Source organism: Mus pahari, chromosome 4 (assembly GCF_900095145.1).
Source record: "Mus pahari chromosome 4, PAHARI_EIJ_v1.1, whole genome shotgun sequence".
NCBI lineage: Eukaryota > Metazoa > Chordata > Mammalia > Rodentia > Muridae > Mus > Mus pahari.
In genome coordinates, this window is record NC_034593.1 from 77,083,268 (window position 1) to 77,105,424 (window position 22,157).

Consider the following 22,157-nt stretch of genomic DNA (forward strand, 5'->3'; position numbering starts at 1 on the left):
ATTTAAAATGAATGAATTTATTTACCGAGCTATTTTAAACCATTGCACATTGCTACCAAGATCTGTGTTTTTTTGTAAATGTTTGCAGATTAAACAGTTTTCTTTTTCAAATAAACTTGGTGTACTTTGGGAACCATAGGGCAAAGATCCTATAGATGTAGGAACATGATGCTGTGCCTCTCATGTATTTGATATCAGGCAAATTTGGGTTATGATTATTTTTACTAGTTGTAATTCTTACTTTGTCTTTTAAATTCACTATGAGAAGCAAAGAATTAAATAATCCTTTAATTCAGCAACATTCATATTTGGACACTAGTTTTCCTTTTCTGTTTCTCTCTTCTGTCTAAGAGCTGCTGCAGCACAGACCGGGGCTTGACCTCGAACTCTGGTACCAGCATGGCTGGGTCTTCATCTTGACTGTAGTTATCAGGGCTCCTTTTACCTTAGGCAAATGATATACCCTCTCTGAATCTGTCTTCTTATCTGAAATTGAGGAATTACCTGGTCTCTAAGAATTAAATGAGTTAAATATGTAAAATATTTGAACACTCTGTGGCATATGGTAAGTGCTATGTAATATCCTTGTTAGTACTATTTTTACTTTGAAGAGAGTTATAAATCACGAAAATGAAGAGGATGTAGCGCACCAGTTCAGTAATAAAACCTAACTGTTGAATGAAAACTTCTTACAATTTAATGTGTAAAGAAAGCTCAGATGATACTTCCTTTTAGATTTCTCAGTGGTCAGGTTTTTTGTTTGTTTGTTTAGTCAAGTTGATTATGTTTGAAAGATCATGTTTTTATTAAGACAATTTTTACTGTAGTGTAGAGAATTGACATGTACTTAATTTAAACACAGATAAAGAACTATCATGTTGCTTTTCCTAAAAGGCAATAGTTAATTGGTACATTTCCTTTAGGTTTGGAAAATATAGAGCAAGTTTAATGTTAAATACTAAACGTTTAATATTAAACCTTTCAAATATTTACTGAGTTTCTATATTTGTGCACCTTACTATGTTCTATTAGAGAGTGAAAAGAGTGAAATTTTATTTACCTGTAGAATGCACTCAAAACTAAATACAAAACATTTCTTCCCATGACTTCCTTATTTAATATAAAAGCCCAAAATTCTATTTAGTTCCATAAATACTGCATGTTAATGAGATGCACGATTAAACCTTTAAAAAATAGTAAATAAACGTTTTACCATGGCCCTGATCCATAGCCATAACCAAAGATACTTTGATCTGCTGAGATAAGCAGGTAACAACACACAAGAGCAGTTTGTTAGCATCAATTCTTTAGGTAAACAGCCACTCTAGGCAAGTGCCTCTCAACCTTCCTAATTCTGCGACCCTTTAATACAGTTACTCATGTTGTGGTGATCAACCATAAAATTATTTTGTTGCTACTTCATAACTGTAATTTTGATACCCTTATGAATCGTAATATAAATGTCTGATATGCAGAATATCTGGTATGCAACCCCAAGAGGTTGCAAACCGCTGCTCTAAACCTTATTCTCTTTTGGGTTTGAGCCTTGTATCTGGGCTGAAACTGTGGTGGGGCAAAAAGCCTTACCATCGGATTTCCCCAATCAATAGCTCCAGTCTGGGGGATCAGGTGCTTCACCTCCCTGGTTTCCCTTGCTAGAAACCCCTTCCTGAACTTTCCCTTCTGTGTCACCATTCAAAGAAATTGAAGGTTAGGAAAGAAACATCATTTCTTGAGCTTTACAAACAAGCCCTAGCTGCTTGTTCCCCACCCCCCCCCAAGACCCCCTCCGCACACATGTACACACTGCACATACCCACATACAAACACTTACACACACATCCCCACACACACACACACACACACACATCCCTGAGAAAACTGCCTGCCCGGAGCACCAGAGTGGCGCTGGAGAGCAACGCAGAGTAGAGTTCGGGTGCTTGCCTTCCAGCTGCAAACTGACTTATTTCTTTGGTTCCTTTGCTCCTCCTTCCCTGGCCTTGGCCTAGTCCGGAGGCCACAGGAGGCTCTTTGCCCAGAAGCCTCTCTGCCTACTGTTCTGTTATGATTGCCCCCGGGGTGTCTTAGCCCTTTAGTTTAAACAGTAGAGGGGGGAGTGAGGAGCCTCTGCTTCCTTGCTACAACGCCCCCCTCTCAATATTTGTGTTAGTGTTGCGGGCAGGGGAGGATGTGGAAAAATGTGGGAGAGGGCCCTGGGCAGGAGGAGGGGGAAATGAACAACAGAATGCTGCTGCTGGAACTTTTATTAGTATCCCATAGGGCTTTGGGATTTGGGCCTTCATCCTCATTGGCTGGTGTTCATCCCCAAGCGCTGACCACTCTTCTGGACACTCCCTGACTCTTTCCAAATACACGCCAGTGTAATATATTCAGTGAAATGAATGGCTACTCATTATTTTTTCCATGTTAAATAAGCATTGTTTCCTAGAATAGGTTCTGCTTTTTCCCACTAAGGGAACAAATTGTGGGGGAGGGGCGCTGCTTTGGGATCCTTTCCTGCCCTAACTATAAGTAAATAAATGGCAGGGTGAGCAGTGCAAGGGTCAGATTTAATGGGATTAGGGTGCTTGTTCAGGGTAACATTACACTAGCTTGGGGAATCGAGTTTGTCAGAAGGAGCGTGTGTGCCATCCCGGTCACTTTACCCAGTGTGGGTAACTGTATAAAAGATTGGCCATCTCTGGCTACCTACCCTTTTTGCAGCCCTACCCCTCTGCCAGAGTGTTTCTTCAGGGCTGATGGACAGCTTTGTTTCCTTTTCATTTCAGCTGCAGATGAAGACATCCTTGCTAAAGGAAAACAGTCCATCAAGAGTCAGGCTTTAGGAAATCAGAACTCTGAAAACGAGGCCCTCCTGGAAGGCGACGACGATACTCTGTCATCCGTGGATGAGAAAGATTTAGAGAATCTTGCCGGTAATTCAGTGGCTGCGCAGATATTTCAGCTGGCTCTGGGACAATGAGCATCTAATTACTTACTTTTTTCAGCTGTGACCACTGGGACTACCAAGCCTACATCCACAATTATATTAACTAGAAATTGGTTTTGTTCTTCCCAATGTTTCTCCCTTCATCATCTATAATTGCTCTTGTTTTTTTCTTCTTCCCAGCCCTCTGATCTTCCTGATCTTTTTCTTTTATATATAATTTCCATTGAAACAAAGATATTAAAAGCAGCTACAACAGAATTGCTTCATGCAGCCTTTGGAAGTTGCCATACTCTATAAAATGAGGATTATAAGTGAAATTCTGCCCATTGTTTTGTAAACAAAGCTTGGAGGCAGTTTGCTTTAAACATTAGACTTTTAGAGAAATACTGAAAATACATGTTAGTGACTCAAAAACTGAGCCTCAGAAATTCCTTGGGAGTCACACATTTTTCACAGTATAGGAATTTTTATTTATATTTAGGAGATTCTCAGTTTTTTCTTGTGGAAAAAAAATTCACTTGTTTAGCCTCAAGTTTTGTCCATAGATGACTTTTTACCTTTAATGTCTGTGATTTTTTATTATTGCTATTATTATTATTGTTGTTGTTACTATCATTATTGTTTCATGAGGAAAATATGGAAAAGCACATAGTTTCTATATGTGAAAATTACATAGTTTTTATTGCAATGAATTTCAGAGAATTGGCATTTGAAAGCTTTTATTTGACAATATACCTCCAACCTTGTGCTGCCATGGAAAATGCAAACAAAGCTGGAGACTGATTACCCTTTTTGATGACCATAAACCTCTCAATGTAGAATAAAATTAATTGGAGTGCGTTTGTTAAGGGGTCTGTAGTGGGAATGGGGGTTAAGGAGGATACTGTTGTTCTGGTATTTTCCTTCACATCTACTTATCCATCTCCTTTTTTTACTTTACTCCTATTCTTATGACTAACGATATGTTCTCACAGTAATAGAGGTGAAAGGGAGTTTAATTATATAATCTTGACAATGGCAATGGGATTAAGAAGTAATCCACACTAATAAAGTGGTGCGGGTTAGAAATGAAGTGGAAATTGTCAGGGGTCTTCTGTAGAACCTAGGCTGCCCCAGCTTCTGCAGCTGTCTGCTTACCCTGTAATTGAATGTCTGAGAATGATTGAAAAAATGTTATTTCTTCTCAGGATTACATGCTAATGTACAGAGGGCAAAAGGAGACAGCAAAAGAACACATAGCTGCTTATTCCATCCATTTACAGGGATGAGCTCTGGGAAATCACGGCTGTTCTGAAGCCTCTGCTCCCCATCTGCAAACACAATGCATTTGTACATTGGGAATAGAGGGCAAAACCTGCTCTGATCTCTGCAGAGCATCCTTCCATTGTCCTACTGGCACACATTAAGATTGATGTGGGATTAAGGACCATCTCACTTCAAACAATCGATGGAAATGTCAGTTCATCTGAATTTTGAAACACTTATTCATCCATTGATTACCTGAATAGGTGCACCTTGTTTATATGCACTATATTAATTCAGAATTACACATGCCACTCTTCTCTTTGACTGTTTGTTTGTTTGTTTGTTTGTTTGTTTTTGAAAAAATACAGGACTTGTACAATGAGAAATTGTAGAATTTCAAATTCTTTCTGAAGCGATCTCTAAGTATGTATGTATTATATAATTATGTTCAGCTTATTTTAGGGCTAGCTCTAATGTACTTTAAGCTGTTCTGTCTATAGTGCATCTATTGTTTTCAGTAGCAGTCTGATTTGTCTCTTTGATAAGCCCTGTGGAGATTTGATTATTCCAATAAAAATTCATTCACTTGGAAACCCACCCTCCAGCTGTTTACTCCCAGAGTCCCTGAACTACACTAATATTAGATTTGGAGGCACTGGGCAATATTTAACAGTGGAGAGGACACTTTGAGAAGAAATATTTTTACCAGTCTTATATGGGGGGCAAGTTACCATAGAAGAGGTTTTGTATAAAACTGGTACAGAATCTTTATCACAGAAGATGGTTTATCAGAGGATTCTGAAACACTTCACTCATAAAGCTAGTCTTTTTGTGTTCATGTCTCAGCCAAGCTCTGAAGTCACCTCTGGCCTTGGAAGCCTATTGAGGCCTCCTTGCTCCTGGTTGTTATTCCATGTTGTTGGTAGCCTGAGGCTGGCTTTCTAAATGGATGTACTTATTTAGGCAGTGCCTCCTTCTTACCTAGAGATTAGACCAACATTTTACACACTCCCTGTAAGATAATTGCTTCTTAGCTTACTATTATCGTTAACTGCCTGTTATAAATCTTATAGTATGAGAATCCGAACTTTGCATCTTCAGAGATAGATTCTGTATGGACAGAACAGAGAAGTGTATAGCTCAGCAATGTTGTACTTAGAAGAAAGAATTTTCAAACATTAAATAGTATTTTTGGTCAAATTTGAGTTTTGAAAATTTTGATTCTAACTTATATGGCTTCTCTTTTTCTCTTGGCAGGTCCTGTTAGCCTGAGCACCCCAGCTCAGCTTGTGGCCCCCTCTGTTGTAGTAAAAGGCACTCTCTCTGTCACTTCCTCTGAACTCTATTTTGAGGTGGATGAAGAGGATCCCAACTTCAAGAAAATTGACCCAAAGGTGAGGAGATGGGGAAGGAAGGGGTTATTTATTTATTTATTTATTTATTTTGTTATTATGGGTTAGTGTGCTCTACAAATTAAAATTGGAATTGGTAAAATCTCATAAGCTTAGTTCAAAGCTCTTGCAGAACTGCCTCTGCTTGCTATAAAGCAGTTATCAGTTCTAACTTAAGACTCTTTTACCATGTTGTTAGATTACTGACGTTCATTTAAATTCAAAAACAATTCCCACTTAATTGCATTTATCATTAGTTCTTCGGGGGAAGAGACCTCGGGGAACATTGTCTATAAATATATTCTGCCTGAAGGGGTCCAGAGTGAATTAAGCAACAAAAAAATCAGTGAGCTTGAGAGTAGAATTGTTTTGTTTAGCCCTTATATTTTCTGGATATAACACCAATATATCATGATGCTTGCTTTGTCCCCATGGCTTACTATTCTTTGGTGTATGTGAGCGTATTCTGCCAGAGTGTGATACCTCTGTTTCCCATTACCTGTGGTAGCTTTTACAAGGCACTGCATAATTTCCTATTCTTAAATGAAAATGTAATTTCCCCTTTCGAAGGTATTTTGATTACTTTTCAGACCATAGCAATTTTACTTTACTTAGAAACATTTCTGTTTTTTAACACAGTCATAAAGCCAAAATAATGTTGATTTTATGAAAGTAAGTACTATAATTTGTTCTGAGAGGAAGCAGTTTATTGAAAAATAACCAAGTAAGTGTCCTGTAGAAAGAATAGTGGTTTAAAATGGGATAATTAATTTTACTGGCCTGTAGTGTGTGTGTGTGTGTGTGTGTGTGCAGTATGTACATATTCTATGTATTGGTAGCCTCTTCTGTTTTGGAATCATGTGGAATTGTGAAATTTTTCTAATTTGGAAGTATTTTTAAAAAACTTTTGAGGAAAAAAAGTTATAATTTTGTTGAGCTTTACAAACAAATCATTTATCTCAGCCATGTTTGCTTCAAGTACTTTGTTTCCATACCACTGTCTATATCAGGGAGAACTTGCTGGAACACATGAAAAGAAAGCCACGAGAGAACTGGTTAGTTGCAGTTAGATAAATTGGTGACTCCGGTACAGAGAAAACCTGAATTCTGAACTTTTATCACCACAAAATGTTTTGTTCTTTGTCTCGTGGCTAAAGTATCTGAAAATATATTATAAATTCATTATGAGAGGCTACCAAAATGACTTAAACTCTGATCCCTGGCACTTCAGAACTTCGGAGAGACTGAGACTTCATTCAGAATAGTTTACTATACTTTTGGGACATAGTTTAAAGTCTAAAATCTGATCAATGGTGTTTAAGAACTTTTTTCAAAATTAAGATCTTTGTCAGCCTTTGAGAACAGGTTCTTTGAAGCTATTTGTTCTTTTATAGGAAGCTGTAGCTTTTAAGTTTTCCTTGTCTTTTTGTAGCATAATTAAATTAGCTTTCTTTCTCTGTTGCTTGTAAAACAAAAGATATTTTACCTTAATCATGAAATTTGTCTTCTACTGCAACCTACCTAGTTCTCTAGACATCAACATATTTGAAATTAACTTCAGCAAATTATTGATAGAATCTTTGATTTAATATTGACATTAATGCTAAAAGATATTTTTATTGTAAACACTTTTCTTGACTACAACATTTTTAACATTAAAAATCTTTTTAAAACTTGCATTAAATAAGGATGTGAGGATATCAAATTGGGATTTTTTTTTCTTGTCAATACTTAATAACTTTTTTGTAAGTAGTTGGAAGAAGTGCTGTTCCGTGCTAGACATGCTTTATCGAGTGCATTAGTCATTTTTTAAGAAAGCATTTTAACCTTTTAAACCAAATACTGTGCCTTAAATGATTTGTGTACATGTCTGAGTAGCTATTGTTTTATATTTCCAAACATATTCCTTTGAAATTTTTCTTAAAATTCAGACCTTTTCCTTAAGAGGATAAACTGTTTTATTGTTCAAAATAATTAGTGAGTTCACTGAATTAATGTTTGTTTTTATTTTTACAAGAAGACACAACACACACACACACACACACACACACAAACACACAGGGTACTAAGTACATTGAAAGGTCAAAGGTATTTTCAAAGTAGGTAGCCCCTAAGCTTATATTTTTGACACAGAATTACCTTTCCCAGGGCAGCCTAGAGCTTATGCCTGTTCTGTCAAGTGACCTGGTACTTCAGAGCCCCGGGAGCTTCCTAGGGCTCAGTCATCTTAGTCCTCCTGTTCTTAGCACCACACACCCCTCCCCCACCCAGACTTCTCATCTGAAAACTGCCTTGTACAACATTTTCTTCTATATCTTTCACTTATAGATAAAAACATAATTAAAAATAGATGAATTTAAAGAATAAAATTTAAATATTAGAGGTAGTATTTAACATATTCTGTTCCTTTACTTCACATGATCAAATCTTGTCCTTTGGCCAGAAAACAAACCAGTTTCTTTAGGATAGTTTCAGCTTTCCTAATTATTTTTATTCCAAACAGTTATTTTATTGCATGTAAAAGAAATCTTATCAGAATTGAAACATTGAAATGAGTCTATGGGATTATTACCTGAAAAAGCAGAATATGGAAGGTACTTTTCCTATTTCTAAATTTTTGGAATTATTTAGGTCATAAAATAGTTTTAAGACCCTTATATATAAGTATTTTCAAAATAATTTTTGAAATTTAATTAAAATGATCATGTTTATTGCATTCATAACTAAATCATTAAAAAACCAAAGTAGTTATAAATCTGAATTGTTCATATTACAAGTTGCTAGAGGAGAGAAATATTGCAGTGACTATTTTATTATTTTTGGTGTCTTTGATTTTTTTGCTAATTTTATTTATTATTACTAGTTGAAACTTAAAAAGAACAAATAGTTGAAGAAAGAGCATGGCATGACTTCATTCTTTAAAAACAACTTTTAAAACATTTAGAACTAGATTTTTAAAACCTTACAAAATTAAAAAATATCCTGATATAATTTTAAATAGGCTTTTTTATTATTTTAAATTTTAGGATTAACAATACATTGTTTCACACTGTTTTCTTTTTTAAATATTGCTATTAACATAAAATATGTGTTATATTGAGTAAAATCCTTCTTTTACTTTTTACTAAGGATTTTAGGAGAAATTTATATAATTAATTCTCCAGAATATGCTGTATTTTAAAGTTTGCAAATCAGAGTTCAAATGGAAGCTTCCTGTATTTAGTTCAAGTTCATATCTTGTAAGTTAGAAAGTGATCTCATCTGCCTTCATTCAAGAACAATCCGCAAGCAGCCAATTACAATGTAAAGTAATATTTTTATTACTGGTTTACTGTTTTCAACAAGACATTTTAGGGCGGGGGCTAGGGGTGCAAAAGGAGGAGGCAGGGGCACATTGACATTGGCACTGAGACACATTTCACATCAGTAAAACTTTGTAAAAGAAATTTCACATATAGTTAAATAATTACTTTCACTTGGTGACAATCATTCAAGCAACCCAAAACAAGGAGGGGCGGGTGTAAAGAAGGAAAAGAGGGGAAGCTACTATACATTGATTTGAAAAATGTACCTTGGGTTTCATTTTGTGTTCGCAAAGCCGGATTGCTTCTTTTATGCGATCTTTAAATTCACATTGTTTGGAAGGAAACGATCATTTTTGTGCAAGAATGTTATTTTGGGGGTGGGGGTTGGTTGGTTTGCCCTCTTTTGTTCGCTTCTTAATTAGGATGTCTTCTGCCTACTCCCGTTCTTTCAGGTGATTTACATAAAAGTTTGTGTTTCGAGTTTTTGCTGTTGTTGTGTGTTCTGAGAGAGCATGCCCATTTATGTTGCTTTCCACGCAGTCGGCAGCACTCTATAGTTTGTCCAAGCTTTTGGGATTGGTGAGGATTTCCCTGGCCAATCTCCAGGTCTGCTTGGCAGCGCTCTCCAGGGCCGAGTGGGGCTTACCCTGGAAGAGGTCGAGGTTGGGCAAAAAGTAGTGAGGGCAGCGGCGGCACTGCAGGCAGGAGATGAGCTGTAGCAGGATGCCGTTCAGACGGTCGCCCAAGCAAGCCTCGTCCCAGTCCGTTTCCCTCGGGTGTTTCTCGCACTCGTACAGCAGCAGCGTCTTCATGTGGTAGTTATTGAGCGGCTGGCCAGGCAGCTCCAGGTGGCGGTCCCGCAGCGTCTTCAGCACCGAGAGGCACTTGTTTCTACAGCCGCCCATCAGCAAGCGGTTCTCCGCCTCACCGAACTGCAGCACCCAGGCGTCGCTTTCTGCGGAGCTCTGCTTGCCAGTTAGCGAGTAGCACTCCTTGGAGAGCAAGTTGAACCCTTCGGCCTTGACCTCCGCCACCCGATTGGGGCCGGGCCAGGGGATGTGGGGCATAGGCCACTGTGCCGCGCTGCGAGGCCAGATCCCGGTGCACTTGAACGCTGGGGTGATTTGCACCACGTAGCGCTCCCTGATGCGCAACTTGACCTCACTAGTGTCGGCGATCATCTTGACCACGTCCCGGTAGCTGCACTTGTCCACCGCCTGGGCTACCAGTGTCTGGAAACGCGAGCGGATCTTGCGCGCAGAAAGGTAGCCAGACGCTGTGATGAACTCGACCCAAAGAGACATGCTCCGCTTCCGCCCATCGCTTAGTTTGAGCACCGCACATCCGGGCAGAGATCCGTCGTCCACGAAGTTGAAGACTCCCATCTGGTTGAGGTAGAGTACCACCTCGAACTCGGTGGGCGAGATTACCTCCAGCCCCTCGTAGCGGGCGTCAATCTCACTCAGAGAGCTGATGAAGCGCGGCTCTTGCACCTCCACTTCCTTTAGCACATCCGACACTACCTTGCAGACTTCTCGGATGGTCTTGGCGATCGCAGCCTTGCGCGCCTGGCAGCGCTCGGTGTAGTATTTATTGAGCTGGTAAACCAGCTTGGCCTGAGCGGCGATCATGTTGGGGCACAGGTCCGGGCTATACACCGGCGTCTCGCAATACGTTGAGGGATCCAAGGCTCACGCACTGGTGGTGGCCCTGCGGCTGTGGAAAGGCGGTGCGTTCCCCCTGAAGCCCCAATTTCACTCTTGCTTTCCACCTGGGCTGACCGGCTGATGATATAGCCGGCTGGCCTTTTCTTTTCCCTCTTTGGAATTTTCTTTTCTTTCTTCCGCAGAAAATTAGAAAGAATATTATTTTTGGGGGGGAAAGTACCTGCAAAAATAAAGACGAGCCTCTCCTTGTGCGGGAGAGATGGATGAAATTGTGAGAGAGAAAAACTAGGTTACCAAGAGGCTAGGCTTAGATGTCCGCAGCAGCCACGATTGCCCAGATATCTGGAAATGAAGTCTTAGAAGTGCCAAAGTCAATTTAAAAATAAGACAAAAACATTCAGTGGTTCATTCTGAAACTTCTCCCTCGATGGTTGGACGCCTTCGCTTAGCGGAGGTGATGCCTTCCTTACCCTCCCCCAAAAGGAAAGTGAAGGATGTAATTAATGCCCGGAGAGCAGCGAAGTACAGCTCAGGCCGCAGCGCACTCAGGTTTGCAGACGCCCCGCGCGGTCTCAGCGTGCTAGTCTCCTCTCTTCTCAGGGGGTTGTGTCGTAGCAGTTTTCCTGGCTTCCTACTGGAGGCGTTGTTTGGATTGGGTTGGTTTGTTTGTGGTGGGTTCTTCCTGCCTTTCTCTAGGTGCAAACTGCTGCAAGTTGTTTGATATTCTTTTCTACCTCGTTATTTATACTTTTGGCCCTAGCAAAATCTATTTTAGTGTGACTAAGTCGTTGCTTGCGTTGTATCTGGTGTGCAGGTCTGAGTCCGGGTTTTTCCTCTCCTCTGGGTTGCGTGTGCAGACTCTACCTACCCCCCACAACTAACACTCTCTCTCTCTCTCTCTCTCTCTCTCTCTCTCTCTCTCTCTCTCTCTCTCTCTCCTTAGTTTATGAATGGTTCTGGGCCACCGTGAAGGGGTGGAGCTTCAGTTCCTACAATCCCTATGCAAGCTGTCAGTGCTTTAGCCAATCCGAGAGAAAGAGAGAGAGAGAAGACAAGCTTGGAACCATAGCAGCCACCACACTGCACTTGATAAAAGGGGTGGGGGGTGTAAGAAAATAGGACTAGACAGAAGTCAAATACACTCACTCGTTTGATAGTCCCATCTTCTTTTTTATCCTCTTTTCTTACCAGTTGCAGTGAAGAGGAGAGTCTTTATAGAAGGGATTCTTCTCTGGGTATGCCTGGAAAGTAGTAGTGGTTTTAGGGAGCTTCACTTTTGGTTTTAATTCTCTGAACATTCTGCAGAAGGTGCAGACTCTAACAAACTGTCTTTGGCTTGAAGGCAAATGGGAGCAGGAAGGGGAGCTTAAGAAAGGACTTAAATTTTGTAGTTCCCCCCCCCCTTCTCTTTCCCTCCCATCCCATTGTTGCCAGGAGCTGGAGCAATTGCTGTGTATGTGTAAAGGAGGGTATAGGATGACAGTCTATAACCATAAATCTCTTGTTAGTAATTTCCATATGCTGTTAAAAATACAGAACAGGACAAAAACTAGTCCAGATATGTTTTTGATCCTTATTTCATAATTTAGATTTAGCTATCTTTGTGTCTTTATTTTACTGTTACAGGAACTAACCAATAACTAGAGGGAAAATATGTGAGTTTTGAGAAACTGTAAGTTTATATTAATATACATTACTTGGTTATACTTGCTAATTGAAATAAGCTACCAAAATAGTTTAGACTTAAAATGAAGGAAAAAAATTGAGCCTGAATTCAGTTTTTTTTTAAAATTTTTTTTAATGCTGTGACTTTAATTGTGAACATATTCTTGGGCATTACTGGTTTAGAATAATTTTATTTTCATAATTGATTCTTGCCTTTAAAGGAGTTGACTGGGACAAAAATCTATAACTTTCCTGTTATTGATTACCCAGATGGCCTTCCTCCTCCCCCGCATCCCACTAAAACTCAGTCTCTCTTGTTCCTTAGAATATGTATTATCCTTAACAAGCTGTGGGATTGTTGCCTTGTAGGACTTTTGGAAAAACAAGGACTGCAGCAAGGTGATTGACTTGCTACTGGGAGTTCATCTCAGATTTAAGATGTTTAAGTTCTCAGTTTTAATACACTCAGGTAGTTAAGGGCTATTTTTAGTTTGATTTGGCAGATAATATTTAAGCCGTGGGTTATGCATAGGGGAAATAAAATCTTTAGCCCGATTTTTTAAAAAGCTGTTTATAACTTTTGTAAAACCCTGTAGGAGAGCTTGACTTGCAGTTTTTGAAACCTACCAGAACCTGAATTCAGTTGCTACAGGGAAAGCAAATGTTTCTTTCTACTTGGCATGAGATGCTTGGATCCCTACCCCTTCATTCGTTCTTAGTCTTTGGTGGTCCGGAGGGCTGGAGACTTGACCCGCCTCCACCTTGATGCTAAAGCTCTTTTCTAAAGAGTATTTGGGTTTTTCTTTTTTAAATCAAGCGGGATTTATCTCTTGGGGGCCATTTTAAGTAGCTAGGAGTTGGGAAGAACCTTGCAAAGTAAGCATCAATGAGCCTCCGGGACCGTAGTTTCATGGGCGTTCCTAAGAGTGAATGCACTACTAGGCGGCTAGCTGCGGCCAGCGGTTTCCCGCTGGTCAGGGAGGCTTTGGTGCTGCAGGACCCAGATCATGCCAAGTAGCCGGGTAACTAGCGAGTTCTATAGTCCCTGCCTTGGAGGTGTTACAGGCCAGAGGGGTGCACTCCTGTGGAGTATGGGACCATAGGGAAAAGAAGCTTGGAGCAAGTCCCACAGGCAGTGCTGGGCGGGCGGGGACTGGTGGCAAGGCCCAGGTGCAGAGTTCCTCCACATCCTCCAGGGGCCAGCCAGATCTGCAGCATGCATGTGGCCAGAGACGCCTGTGGGAGCCCTTGTAATGCTGGCTGTCCCAGCTCGGCCTGCCACGTCTTCAAGCTACAGGACACGCGCACCCACTGCATTCACCTCTCCCAGCTTGAGCAAGTTTCCTCACACCCTTGTCCACCGTTTCTCCACTTCTCTTCCTAGAGGCAAGGATGATAAAACGTTACAAATGTTTTGATTTAAAAACAATTCATTACCAATTTACCCTGTCTAAGGTAGATGCTCTAGTAAATAATAAATCAGTTAAACAAAGGCGACTTTAATTTATCGCTGTGGTGCTAATTAGAAACATCATTCGAGCAATAAACTTAAACACTTCCAGCAAACACTGCACCCCTCCCCCTTACCTCTCTCCACTGCCTTGGCTGAGAGCAGCTTCTGCTGTTTGCGGCTCCTATCCTTGGTTGAATAATTGAAGGGGGAAACGGTATCTGAGGAGGCTATAATTGAAGAGCCCCTGTCACCTCTGCTTTTATGTATGTTGGTGTAGAAGTCCATCAGCAGCTCCTTGATGGTGTATTAAAACGAAGTGGCAGCTCCTTCTGCAGGAGATGCGGTGTTCTATTAAGGAGACCGAGAGAGAAAGAAACTCTAGAGGCTAAAAGCCACTTCAAGTCTTCAGACCGATTGATCTGTATTCTCTTGTTATAATCCGTCTCATCATACTTGAGTTAATGAGGCAAAGGAGGGGGAGTGAAATCTGATGGTCCCTGACAAATTCATTAGGGAGACTGCAGGACATTTTATTTGACTGTTAAACATCTTGTTTGTTTGGTTTAGGCAGTGCCAATATCAGCATGCTTCTGCCCAGAACTGTGGTGTTGGGCTGGCTGGCAGCAAGGCATTCCTGAAGGGAAGGAGGGCATGGAGGGTGGTTCCCCCTCCCCCGTGGATTATGGGTAATGCAGAACCTTCAGACTTCTCTGGGCCTAACATTTCCTATCATTATAATCGTGACATCTAGAAATGTATTGAGATGGGCATGTTTTTAATAACTATAAACTATGTGCATGTTTAAAACATTAGTCCCTGTTTCTTTAAAAATTGAGTCGGGTTAGATCAATTACTCCACTAGCTTTTGAGATATGTGGATATTTAAGGTCCATACAGCAGTCAGAAGCTTAAGTTACTCCTTATTACAACTTATTTTTACTTGATCATAATTAAACATAGTGAAGTACTCTCTTCTTCATCAAAACCAATGTGAGCTGTAATTTGGAAATTAAAAGGTTACCTACTTTTACAAATTCTTTGAAAGAAGATTACTGCATTTAGACCTGGGGGATTTTTTTTACAGTTAAAATTAGCATCAGGACTTCAGTGTGGAGAATAGTGCTAGGATCAGGTGGTGAGCCTACAGAGTTCTTCAACTGAAAATTCTTCCAGTTGAAAAATAATAGGCAATTAGGCTAAAGTGTTAACTTTATAGTATTTTATCCTAAACAATGTTGGACTTGGATTTTTTTCGAAGTTTTCTTGAAAGGTAGTAAATAACCCATTTATGAAACTTTCTTGCCTAGAGAATTCAGTTATATTTTCTCTTAGCATTGACTTAGCCTCAGCTTAAGTGCTTTGAGAAAGAAGCCTGCATTCCATTTGGGGAAATCAGTCTGGGAGAAAAAAGCAAGCTAATGCCTTTGAGTGTCACTTCCATCTGTCCCTGCATGGCCGAGGACGCCGTTGCTGCAGGGTGACTGTGGACCTGGGCACTTCTGCAGCAGTTCAGCTCTCAGAGCTGCGGAACGGTGCAGTCAGGGCTTCTGTGTGTCTGACAGTTATAATCCTGTTTACATTTGCACTGAGCACAGAACCCTTAAACTGTTTTATTCTGGGCTGATCTTTTCTTAAAGATATGTTTACTAGATTAAACTTCAGTGCATTTCTTCCTTTATCAGATTAGTGAGACTTAAAAGGTATGTATTTTATGGTGTACAGAAACAGTATACAGTAGTCTAACAGTCTTTACAAGGAGTACACAGGGCTTATATGATATGACCTCCATTTCCTGAAAAAATTTTAGAAACTTTCAAGAAATAATTAAATTATTTTCTTTTTAAGAAGTCTCTGAAGTACTTACACTTTTCAGAATGCAAAGTGTTTCCGTTTTCACCTGTATCTATTCTTAATCTCTTGTGTAACTTGGAAAAATCTATGCATCTATTTATACAGTGATTCAATTTTAGTCTTTATATGTTGAATTAATTGATATAATTATAAAAATACTTGATTTGTGGAAAATTTATAATAATGTGGTCAAAATATAATTTCAGAAATAAAAACTATTCTCTGATTTTAAAAGCTATCAGTTATGGCTAGAAAGAAAGTAGATTACTCAAACATGGCTTGTTAGTGTTGGTTTGATGGAATTTTAAAGAAGTAACTGAATTTAAATATGTGCAAGAGATTCTAACAATTATGGATATTTTACTATTTCCAGTCTTCTTTTCTATTATATGTCATTCTCTGGCAACTGAAGTGATTTTTCTAAAACTCTGAAGTTTCTTCAGAATGTTTTTAAGGTAGTGATAATTACTACTCTGGAATTAATTTGTAATACCCAGTTATTGAATATTTGCTTTGAGTACTTCATTTTTATTATTTATTAATTATTTTAAATGGTCAAGCATTCTGTTGAAATACTTCATTCAGTTTCATAAAATAGCTTTAAAACAACAGAAAATCCTTGCATCTCTTTAATTGGTAACCCAGGGGTATTGTTCACATTTAAACAGTGTGAACTAAAGATAGTGTTCTGTCAGGTAAAGTGATAGCTTTGACTTTCCACAGCAAACCTATTGAAAGGTACTGAAAAACACAGCAGTTTTATGTACTTTTTATGGGTATTGTTTGGTGGACATACTGAGTTTTCAATATACCTTCCATTATACTACTTACATTGCTGTGACATTTCCTCAGATTAGACTATTCTATTTATAATCCTGACATCAAGATGAGGATGGTGAAAATATAATATGTTAAGTTTTATCCCAAGTTGAGCAATAGCTACCCAATTTTGTACCATATTAAACTATACATAATTTGATTTCACTGAGATATATAGTACTAAAGTAGGAGACTTCTGCTTGCCAAATGGAAATGGCCTTTGCCTCACTGAAAGACAAAAACCATTGTACAAGAGCTGGGGAGTAAAGCATGAACACAGAACTTGGCAAGAATTTGAACTTTACTGTACTGCTATCTATGTTTTTTAACATTACCAAGAAATCATTTAGGTTTTTCTCATTTTAAAGGTACACTTTTTTTAAGTTATTTATTTTCTTTCTTCCCATACATAAGCATTTGTTTCTCAAAAGTTGGATATGTTTCTTTCTGTTGCTAACTTTTTCTTTTCTTATTTAATCAAAAATTTGAATCAATTAGAACTGTACTGTGAATAAAATGTTAAATTTTACATGCCAAATAGCTTTGGCTTTAATAACTTTTGGCTTTCACTGTAATCTCAAAAAAATAATTCAAGTAGTAGGTCCACGTCTAACAGTTGTTAAAGCTGAAAATATAATATATGGGTTACTCTCTGGACAGCATTTACCTCGGATTTAATATCACTTTCAGAAGATAAGCAGGATTAGTCAATACTAAATTTAATGATAAAGAAAACAGAAGGTTGGTTTTATGGCTCAAAGGTGTGATATGTTTATGAAAATACTGTAACTTAAGTGTATTGTATGCACCTTATGTCCTGGGATTTTGATGCTATTCCTGCGTCTACTGCCTGTTATGCTTAGTATAGGACATTAATGGAAGATATTAATGAGTTTAGTTATGAAGGCTTTGGCATTACTGAAGTATACTTAGTTCAATATATTTTGGTTTTAAGGTTTGTTTCATATTTCTCTTAGGTCATATGTAACATTTTTGAGGACCTAATGTTTGATAATACTAGATAAGCAAATCATATGAGTATGTTTTTATTACAAGTTAGGAAAACTAGCCAGTTTATATACCTTATTGTATGATCAGTGGTCTTAAAGTACTCCATATGTCATTGGTAGCAGTAGACTTATACTAATATCCCCTGAGATAACAGAACATTTTTAATGAATGTGCTACTCTTTAGTTAAAAGTGATATGCAGAGAAGGTGGTTTCTCTGATTCTTGTAGTAGCTAGACAACAACAGAAGGTCTTGAGACCTCTATCTCGTAGAAATGAAGTAACACTCGATGGTCTAAGGAAGCAAACGTTTTTCCACAACCATATGAAATGTAGCGGGGAGACAAAACAGCTGCTTTGGCCTGTGGGTATCAAATTCTACCAGTCTGTTTCTTCTCTGAATTTTCCCTTTCTATCTTCTCGTGTTATCTTTGGATCCTAAAGAGTCATTCTCTTATTCTCTAACGTGTTTTGTCTGTAGTGGGTTTAAATCAGCGTAGATAAAGTGGGAAATCTTTGATCTGTGGCTCTGACTGTTTCTAAGTGATGTGCTTGCTGGGAGCAGACACTGTCCATGCCCTTTCACTGTGCTATCAGCTAGGTGCACACAGAGGACGGCAAGGCCACCAGATGCATAGTTAATCACCAGTGAGGTCAGGAAGGTTCCAGCTGGACTCAACCAGCTCTTCTAACTATAACATTTATTTCTGTGGAGTAACTTTTTGTTACATGCTCTAAAATTTTTCAGTATTTTCTGAAATCTATCCAAAACTCTTTGTAAATATTAATTAATGATGTAGTTTTTTTTTTAAGTGTATGGTTATTGCTGTCACATAACCTACTGGATACATAAAATAAAAGGGATGCTCTCGTGAGTGTTAATAGAGAAGATCAACTTGAGGAACAAAAGCTGTCTGGGTGACCCCATCCAGTCACAATCTCTACCCATTTCCTGAAGAACTGTTTGTAAGATGGGGTCTCACCGTTTACCTCAGGCTTGCCTCAGACTCTCCTCCTGCCTCAACTTTCCAAGTGCTAGGAGTGCAATATGCAGACCACAGTAAGATATTTCCAGTTTTAAAATGGGGGGTTTGGATTAAATAATATAAGAGAAGTTGTTGAACTTGGCGAGTTTATTTTAAGCAGAATGCTCTCTGTGAAATTTTTGGCTTTCAGCGTTGTAGTAGCATAGGGTTGTGAAAGTTTTTAAGAGAAAACCAGACCACTTTTTTTTTTCTTAAATCATACATTTTTGATTGCAAATAGTCAGGAAGGTCAACAACAGAGCAACTTGAGAGAACGTTTAAGGATGCTGTTTGTAAAAACTGGACTATTACAATGAAGCGTGCTGTGTATTCCTATAAAGATGTGTTTAGTGGTGTGAGCATGACTGGTAGTGACTTGTTCCTAAGTAATGAAGGAGTTCAGACTTTAGATATCTTCATGAAGATTTCTGTGGTGTAAACAGTTTTTGAAGCCAAAGGATTTCAAGTTTTCCATTAATTTAAAATGTGTCTTCTTAGAGAAATGGCTTCATGAAGCTATGATTTTCTAAATTCATCATTTATTAAAGTATGTACCCACGCTGGGATGTGATTCTCACATGTGTCCTTAAAGAAGGACATTTTTATACTTTCCCATGCTCTTCACTTGTTTTCGTCAGAAGATTTGACAGGCGTAAATGTGTTAACATCTTTGATTTTTACAGATGTTCCTAGTTTTCTCTCAAACTGTAAAAGATGCTGTATCAGAGAATCATGGTAGGAAATAATTTCAACACTTCCTCTCACATATGCCTTGCTAAGCATGTGGATATTTTAGTAGGGAACGAATTTAAGCAAGAAAAAATATGTTGTGATCTAACTGTTCTCATTTTCAAACACAGCTCAGCAATCTGTTATTGGCTGTATTGTGATTGGCTGTAGTGCTCTCTGATACAGCACTTAAATGGGCATGGCTGAGTAGTTCAGTTTTTTGTTAAGTTCATTGGAAGGCCTTCATCAGTGCATTTAGGAGTGCCAGGTGGCCAGCAGGAGAGTTGTTGATGGGCACTCTGTGGGTTTGCAAAGTGCAAACCTAAAAGACCAAGAGATGAGAAATGCATTGCTATTTGTGAATTTGTTTTATCTCACTTCACTTGAAAATTTATGAGTAGTGTGGCTTAAGGTGCTGGACTTGTGTGTTCCAGGGCTTGCCCCCACTGATAACACCCTTGTTGGCGTGAAAGTGCAATGCAAATTATGACAGTTACAACCTTCTGTTTTGTTTAACCTGTCAGTAGATTTCCTGGCTCAGTGCTGAGGGCAATGGTGTGTTCAGCTAGTCCATATTCACCTAAACTTAAAAGGTCAGGTTTCTACAGGCAAGCCTAGTCAAAGCCTAATTGATGAGGAGGGCAGGGAGACAGAATTTACTGTTCTGTTGGCTAGTTTCATATCGTTAGGTTGTCCTGAAAGCATCAGGCAGTCACAGCCCCTTTCATGTAAGTGCTGACCCTAGACAGGAGCTGACAATCAGAGGAGGCAGCCACAGGAACCAGTGCAAGTAGGCTATTGATTTTTCAGTTAGGTCTAAGTAGTTTGTAGTATGGGTAATGGGTGACAGAGGCAGGTATGTCATTATCAATGAGCTCCAGAACAGTAGCGACAACCTTCCCTCATATTTCCTTCAGCACTGACAGTATGCATCCAGAGGCGGTCAATAAATCGCCCAACCCTTAACTGACAAGTGACTGGGAGGTTTAGGTTGAGGAATGGAAGTTACAGAGCTAAACTTCTCTTCTTGAACATGTGTAAGATTCAACAATGTAGGAAGCAGTTATAATACTGTAACCTTTTGAAGTTTTGATCTGGATGTTTCTGTGGAACTCTGAAAATCAGAACTTGGTTTTAATGAATTTCAGTATCAGAATAATATACTTAGATAGAAATGACCCAAGTAGTTCTGAGCATAGATTAAAAAAATATTTAAATTAGGTTATATGGTTTTGCTTTTATTTTAGATTAGCACTTTGTTTATTCTTTGGTGATTGTTCTGCCTCCCAAGTTTAATTAATTAAACATTGTTTCCAAATACATTAAAATTCCAAAGTTTTAAAAGTTTTAATTGAAGACCAATTACAAAGGTGGGAGAGGGGAGAATTGAATCTTTGAAAATGTAGCTAAGTGGTTGCTAGTTGACCTTTAAAATTATTTCTCATAGTAAAACATATGGATTGGAGAGTCATTTAATTGTTAAAGTTTTATGAATTATGATTGTTTCTGAATTTAGACAGAAATGGTATTAATTTTTGTTTTTAAAGCATTTCATGTAGATAGTTATCAGGAAGATACAATTTTTATTCATGTGACCCCAAATATATAGCAAATTTTGACTAAAGCTAGATTTATTCTAATTTTGAGATTATTTTACGTTTAGACCAATCTGTTTTGTTTCAATACATAAGTAGTATAAAGGAATATAATATTTATAGCTAGGAGTTGGGATTGTTCCAGGATCTTTGCAAATTATCACATGTTTACATTTTCTACAAACTTTAAACAAATTGAAATAAGACAGAAAAGTAAATGTTTTTTTAAACTTCCTTAAATAACTTATCGTTATGATATCTTGTTTAACACTGTGACATTCTACAGACCTGAGTTTAATCTGTAGCACCATCTAGCCCTGGAGCACCCTGCATAGCCACATGAATCACTTCCATTTGTCCCCAGCAACTACAGACCCCATTTAAAGAAAACACCAACCAGTAGGCTAACACACAGCGAAGGTATTGCTACTTAAAAGACTTTTCTTAAGTTGATCATGGCAGGTCTGTGTGAACTTCCTATCCTGGCTTGTTTTTAAGATATAGACAAAATTTGAGTTGTGAATGGTGGCTGCCAGAAGTGTTTTAAGGAGCTTTAGGATTATGTTGCTAATACTTAGGGAAGTCTCATTCGGATCCCTTGAGTTAGCCACCTTTTCTGGATGATAGATTTTTTTTTTTTTCTTAACTTGGATGTTTTCTTTATTTACATTTCAAATGTTATCCCCTTTCCAGGTTTCTAACCCCATCCCCGAAAACCCCATCCCACTCCCCCTCCCCCTGCTTCTATGAGGGTATTCCCCCACCTACCCACCTACTCCTGCCTCCCCACCCACGAATGTTACAGATTTTTAATGCAAGATTCCTTTGGGGATCATCACTTTTTTTTCTTGCTGTTTATAAACTATTGACTTAGTATTTTCCTGGCTTAAGTAAAAAGATTTAGCCTGAGAATTTCTGTATCATTCTCTATATTTGAGGTAGAACTTCTTACATTGCATTTGTAACCTTCTTGAATGTATAGGTTTTTTTGTTTTTTTGGGTTTTTTTTGGAATGAAAAAAAAAAAGCTACAGAAAGGGAACAAATTAAATTTTCATGAAAGAAAATCCTAATGAGCAGTGACAGTGTAAGAGAAAGATGATTGCCACTTGGTCATTGTGGAGAGGCACTTAGATTCGGTGTCAGTGGTTCTGTTAATGATGACTAATGTCTTTCTTGGAGCAAGTGCATGCTCAAACACACTGCTGCAGCCTGGAGAGAGAGGCCTTAGCAATAGGCACCATTAAACAAAGCTTTAGGTGTCCTAAAACAAAGACTTCTTCATGCAAACAAACTGACCTTTCATTTTATATATATATATTTAAAAAATGTAAACATAATCCTAAAGCATTTACCACAAATTGCAAGTTATTTTATACACAGTGCCAATGGATTGTTATATGTGTGTGTGTGTATGTGTGTGTGTGTGTGTGTGTGTATATATATATATATAT

The 22,157-nt window shown here is 38.4% G+C and overlaps 2 protein-coding genes across 4 annotated transcripts in view; one reads left to right on the top strand and one right to left on the bottom strand.

Annotated features, from left to right (window-relative positions):
• The window catches only part of Lrba (LPS responsive beige-like anchor protein), a 537,266-nt gene that overhangs the window by 295,378 nt on the left and 219,731 nt on the right, over window positions 1–22,157 (top strand). For all 3 annotated transcript variants that reach the window (XM_029537235.1, XM_021195949.2, XM_029537234.1), the window contains exons 39-40: window positions 2,790–2,936; window positions 5,453–5,589. In XM_029537235.1, coding sequence (XP_029393095.1) covers window positions 2,790–2,936; window positions 5,453–5,589 — 284 coding nt within the window. The remainder of the gene's footprint in view (window positions 1–2,789; window positions 2,937–5,452; window positions 5,590–22,157) is intronic.
• On the bottom strand, window positions 8,883–11,271 carry Mab21l2 (mab-21 like 2). Its single transcript, XM_021195950.2, has one exon. It carries the CDS (start codon window positions 10,520–10,522, stop codon window positions 9,443–9,445), a length of 1,080 nt encoding a protein of 359 aa, XP_021051609.1. The 5' UTR covers window positions 10,523–11,271; the 3' UTR covers window positions 8,883–9,442.